The sequence below is a fragment of the Cryptomeria japonica genome, chromosome 3 (genome assembly GCF_030272615.1).
Source record: "Cryptomeria japonica chromosome 3, Sugi_1.0, whole genome shotgun sequence".
Classification (NCBI taxonomy): domain Eukaryota; kingdom Viridiplantae; phylum Streptophyta; class Pinopsida; order Cupressales; family Cupressaceae; genus Cryptomeria; species Cryptomeria japonica.
In genome coordinates this window covers 229,922,573-229,928,782 of record NC_081407.1, presented here as the reverse complement: position 1 = coordinate 229,928,782, position 6,210 = coordinate 229,922,573, and the positions used below count along the sequence as shown (strand labels likewise).

The following is a 6,210-nucleotide window of genomic DNA, read 5'->3' as shown; positions in this document are numbered from 1 at the left end:
GCTTCAAAAAATAAACCTAAGTGTGGCGAGAGTAATCATCAATGAATGTCAAAAAATAAAGGTTCTTACCCAATGATGGCTCTTGCATATCACCACAGATGTCAGCATGTACAAGCTCTAGAGGAGATTTGGCTCTCCAAGATTTTCCCACTAGAAAACTGTCTCGATGATGTTTGCCAAGGGCACACCCTAAACACACTTCTTCTTTTGCCTTGATTGGAGGAAGACCTCTCACCATATTCTTCTTATTCAACAATGTTAGCCCTTAAAAATTCAAATGACCATATCGTTGATGCCATAACCATGAATCATCTATGGTTGATTTTAGTGCATGCAACTTACTAGAAACCAATTTGAGAGGAAACAATCTATTCTTTGTCATATAATTCTTTGCTACAAGATGATGATTATTAGATTTATCAAAATTTTTGCAGCAGCTATCTTCAAATACAACTTTATAGTTCTTTTCTAGAAGTTGTCCTATACTCAAAAGACTATGTTGTAATTCTGGCACAAAGAAAGTATTATGGATATTTGTAGTGTCTCCTTGCTTAGTCTTGATTGCAAGGGTACCTTTTCCCATTACATCAACCTCCTTATCATCTCCAAATTTAACTTTACTCATCATTGAATCATCTAATTTGACAAAGAAATTAGATTTACCTATCATGTGATTTGAACAACTGCTATCCAAGAACCATACATCCTCTTGGGGTTCTTTTGCCAAATTGCATGCAAAGAATGTAGAATTCTTTGTATCAGAAGATTCTTCTGCATAACTAGATCTTGACTTATTCAAGTCAGATTTCTTCTTCTTGCACTTAGATTCATAGTGCCCATATCTTTCACAATATCTGCAATGAATACTCCTTCTATCAACAGAACTTCGTCCTCTTCCTCTGTTATTTCCTCTTCCTCTTCCTCTGTTGTTTCCTCTTCCTTTGTTATTTCCTCTTCCTCTTCCTCTGTTATTTCCTCTTCCTCTGTTATTACTAGAAGATTCACCTTGAAATTTAGTAGTATGAGAGGGAGGAGATTTGGATTTTTCCTCAATATTCACAGAAGACTGGAAAGCTTGAACAAAACTTTCCATAGAACGCTGCATGCACTCTTCATGAGATTGCAAATAACCAATTAATTCTGCAACTTTGAAAGTAGTTAGATCTTTACTTTCTTCAATAGCAATTACTACTGGATCAAATTTAGGAGGAAGAGACCTCAAAATTTTTTCTACAATTTTCTGATCTAATATAGTTTCACCTTGAGTCCTCAGCTGATTCACAATACCTTGAGTCCTTGTAATAAATTCATGAATAGACTCAAATTCTTTCATCCTCAAATTTTCAAATTCTCTTCGAAAAGTTTGAAGTCTTACCAATTTGATTTTATCTGTACCTTGGTATGCAGTTTGTAGAGCCTCCCATGCATCCTTTGATTTTGTCAGACTGACAATTCGAGGAAAAATTGAGACATCCAAGGCAGATTGAATGGTGAAAAGAGCTTTGTTATCCTTCTATATATCTTCTTTCAATTGATTTTTCTGTTGTGGTGTCCATGTATTGAATGTATTCTGATCAACAGGTTCTGTGTATCCACCTTCCACAAATTCCCAAAGATCTTGGGATAAAAGTAGGGTCTTCATCTTGATACTCCAATAATCATAGTTTTCTCCAGTAAACAATGGACGCTGAAATGCTAAATCTTTTCCATTAGCCATCTAGAAATAACTGTTATTCTAAACTGGAACCTGCACAATCAGAACTCTTGAAACCTGCTCTGATACCAAATGAAAGAAATATAAAATTGGAACACAAATAAACTATTATATTGATTCAAGAGATTACATGAGCTTCTTGATCAACTGATCAAAGATCAGACAAACTGATAAAGAATGAATTACATCTGCCTCATTATATAGAGGTTTTAGATACATCTAGATTTTGGAAAACTTGTATTATTAGAAATAAAACTAAAAAACTAAAACAACTTTTATGCGTAATCATCCCAAATAAAACTAAAAAACTAAAAGCATAAAACTATACAAGTGGGAGGAATTTCTAAACAATATTTCAACAATATGATCCTATTACACGTGATATGATCTGAAATTATTTTTAAAATGTCCAATTTAGGTCTCTGTCTATTAATTATTTTTAAAATGATATCTTTGCAATATGTTTCACAGTTTAACCATAACGATATCTTTGCACATGGTTTACACTATCACCCATGAGCGAAGATGCATGCCATGACTGATGACAGCTGTTTTATTTTATTTTATTTTAATTATTATAAGATGCCATTCAAGATTGTAACAAAGTCAAAGTCGCCTGCAGATATGGATTATATTTTAGTGATAATATTTAATATTTTCTACTCATCAAAACATTACCGTCCCAATGACGAATCTGACTTTGAAAAATAATAAAACACGAAAGTTTATTCACATTGCTAGATGAAAGTATTATTTAAATATTTCAGAGCTAGATTATGTTTTTTAAATTTAACTGAATTGACATCTTTGCACATGGGTTATAGTTTACACTGTCACCCATGAGCCAAGATGCCTTTACAGATATTTTATTTTATTATAACAAAGTCAAAGTCGTCCGCAGAAATGGAATATTATTATATTCTATTGATAACGTTTTGTTTTGTCACGGCATAGCTATATTATTATAGCCGTAAGGATTGGTTAATATAAATAATATTTAAATAATCTCCATCTCCTCTTTCTTATAATTTCATGATTAAATTTTTAGCTCCAGGTGTGGTTATTTGGAAACAATTTGGTTTGGTAAAATATGGTGTTTATATTTCATATATCACTTGTTTGATTTGTGAGACATAATATCTTATGATTTTGTGAAATCAAGATCTAAATTGAGGCAAATTTGAGATTCATATGTTGTGAATAAACCAATAATGAGTGCTTGTTCTCATAATTTTAAATGAAAAAATAAAACCTTTCAACTAGTATTCAATCACGCTACAATCGTTGAATTTTGATGTATAGCATCAGTCACGCTGAAAATCTCATGAGCTATGCTTTGAAACTTTCTGTAGTTTTACCCAATCCAAATTCCACTGAGAGTTAGGTTTTGTATCCATCTTTGGCCCTTCAGGTCATGGCGTCTTCCTCCTCATCGTACAAAAGTAGTTCTTACGGTGATTGCGAAAAGGAAGCGTCCACTGTATCAAGAAAAATATTTGATGCATTCATTAACCACCGAGGCCCTGACGTGAAAGAAACTGTGGCTTTTGCACTTTACAATTCACTCGAGGAATTGGGATTTTGGACCTTTCTAGATGATCAAGAATTACAACTGGGAGATTCAATTGAGTCTGCCATTAAAAAAGCCATATACTCTTCATCTGTGCAAATCGCCATCTTCTCCCCACGATATGCGGAGTCGTCTTGGTGTCTAAATGAGCTGGTTGACATGTTGGAAACCAAGGCTCTGTTTATTCCTGTATTTTGTGATGTCAAGCCTTATGAACTTCGTTACCCTCAAAAGGGGGTTTATGCAGCTGCATTCGCTAAGCATGAAGAAAAGGGGAGATTCAGCAACGAGAAGATTCACTAGTGGAAAGAAGCCCTTCACTTAAATTGGGAAGGAGGATTAATTAAATAATTGCTTATTCAATTAATTATCTTCAGACCATTTTTAGTTGTATACATTTTGCCTCTCTTTGAAGCAAGGTGTGATGATGCATTGATTCAAAGAATAATTTCATTTTGATAATGATAATGATTTGATAGGATGCCCCAGACCTTGATTGATAAATTGCGGTACGATGATGCCCCCTCGGGAGATGCTGCAACATTGATTGATGAAAGTGCGAGTTCTTTGATCACAATGATTGATTGGGTTTGATAAATTTTGATAAGTTTGATAAGATCTAGATTTAGTCTAGTTTCAGGAAAGATATATCCCGTATAAGACAAAGATGATCAGAAGCATCTGGTTTCAGGAAAGATATATCCTATATAAGACTTGATCAGAAGTGTCTGGTTTCAGGAAAGATACATCATGTATAAGAAAAGAATAGATCAGATGTGATCGATTGATAGGATGGATAAGGTTGGTTTGATAAAGAGCTGACATTTTGTTGATATCAGGTTGCAGAATGCTTTAGACATGCTGATGCTTGGTGCATTTGAGGGGGTAGCATAAGATTTGCGCTGGGTTGACAATATCGGGAGAGAAATGAGTCATCATTCTGATTGTGTATACACTTGTGATAATACATTGATGATTCCTGCAACAAATTTTACCTTGGATAAGATGAGCTTTTGGGATCCCATGCAAGAATGAAATGCAAGCTAAATTTTCCACAACCATAGCACATCAAAATTGTTGAAAGTGATTAGGCAGGGGTCCCATGGACGGGGCTTAAGCTCTATTTTTAAGGAAGAGGTGGTCCCATGAAATTTTTTTTTTTGGCTACGGGATTAATTAGAATCTTTTCCTAAAAAAATAGAGTCCCTACCTTTTACGCTTGAAAATATAACTGAGTGAAAATGGGGTGGGGCTAGAAATTGCCCCACCAACTTAGGAATGTATTATGCCATTTGTCAATTACATACATTTTAGAAAAAAACATAAATTTGTTTATTACCAATTTACTTAAATTTAGGAGTTTAAACTTAAGTTAATATGCACTACAAAGTTAATGACATCCTTAAATTTAAAAGCTGAAATTTTTAAGCTCAAGTGCAAAATAAAATTCATGGGACCCCAACTTTAAAATATTCTTAAAAAAGCTCAACAGCTCTAGCCTCCTCCATAAGATCCCCAAAATTGACAAGCACCATCCCACGAAATTTCTTGTGCATATACTCATTTTCTAAATCTAGTTTTCTTGACGCGGTTTCTCCACTTTCATTGGATTTTACAAGAGAAAACAAAATATTTTACAAGAACCATCTTAAAAGATCCCACTTCATTTTCCGACAAGCGAGAATAACTCTATTGTTCTTTTCAAACAACGAAAACATTAGGCATCACTGTAATCGAACATTAGTTTGCTTGTTTTTCTCTACACATCTTGACTTTGTTTTACAGCTCACATGATAAGTTTGTTGATGATGAAAGTGATAACGTTAATAATAATAATATAGTGAACACATAAACAACAACATCATGAGGAAACAAAATATTATCACTAAAATCTAATAGGGGAAGAGCACCAGTAGTTGAGCACCCTAACTTCGAGCTTCTCAAAATCCTACGTGGAAATTTCAAATCACTCCCAATTTTTTACAGTAGCTTACTTGGCAAGTCCCTTGCTTATAACTAAGCTTTCAGTGCCACATCATCAATTATGGTGCCACATCAGCATGCTTTTTTCCAAGGTGTCCAAAACAGCCCCCCCAAAAAGAGAGACCAATATGCGTGCAAAAGAGGCCCCAATAATTGTGCAGCTGATATGGCATCACCTGATTGGTTACTTTTTACAATATTAATACATTTCCTAACAACTATTGGTACATTTCCTAATGACTATTGGTACATTCCTAACAAAAATTGATATTTTATGTTTCAAACAATAGGTTTTATTTGTTCAATTTTTGGAACAAAAGGTATCAACAACCCTCACAACAATTGGTACATGCTCAACTACTGGTGCTCTTCCCCTAGAAATGGGTAGTTGAGAAGTGTGTACAAATCAATTCACTCCTGAACAGTAATGGATGTGGTATGTGAAAGACGAAAAGGAAACACCCATTTCAGAAATCCGTGCAACACAGAGACACGACAAGAACAATCAAATCTCGATTCAGGATTTGATCTACAAGTTGTCATTTTCGAACCTACTTATTCCATCACATCGAACTTTTTCTACACAGTTTCTCCAGTTCATTGGATTTTAATATTTTGCATGTCCAGTTTTGTTTTTTAATTGTTGCTTTATAAATAATTCACAATGATATTACGTTTATTTTTTAAAATTTTGAAAATTTATAAAAAGATTATAATAAGGCAGTCATTTATTCAATTTTAATGATAATATTGTTCTTTACTCAACACCATTTTGGGAAGAGGACCAAGTAGTTGAGAACCATAATTTTGGGCTTCTCAAAATCTTATTTGGGAATTTTAAATCTTTTAATTTTTTACACCACTTACTCGGCAAGTCCCTTGCTTATAACTAAGGTTTCAGGGCCACATCATCAAATATGATACCACATTAGCATACTTTTTG

At 33.9% G+C, this 6,210-nt stretch overlaps 1 protein-coding gene across 1 annotated transcript; it reads left to right on the top strand.

The window, feature by feature from the left end:
* The first annotated feature begins 3,128 nt into the window (after positions 1-3,128).
* On the top strand, positions 3,129-3,587 carry LOC131874051 (probable 2' cyclic ADP-D-ribose synthase BdTIR). Its single transcript, XM_059217267.1, has one exon. It carries the CDS (start codon positions 3,129-3,131, stop codon positions 3,585-3,587), a length of 459 nt encoding a protein of 152 aa, XP_059073250.1.
* The last annotated feature ends 2,623 nt before the right edge of the window (positions 3,588-6,210 follow it).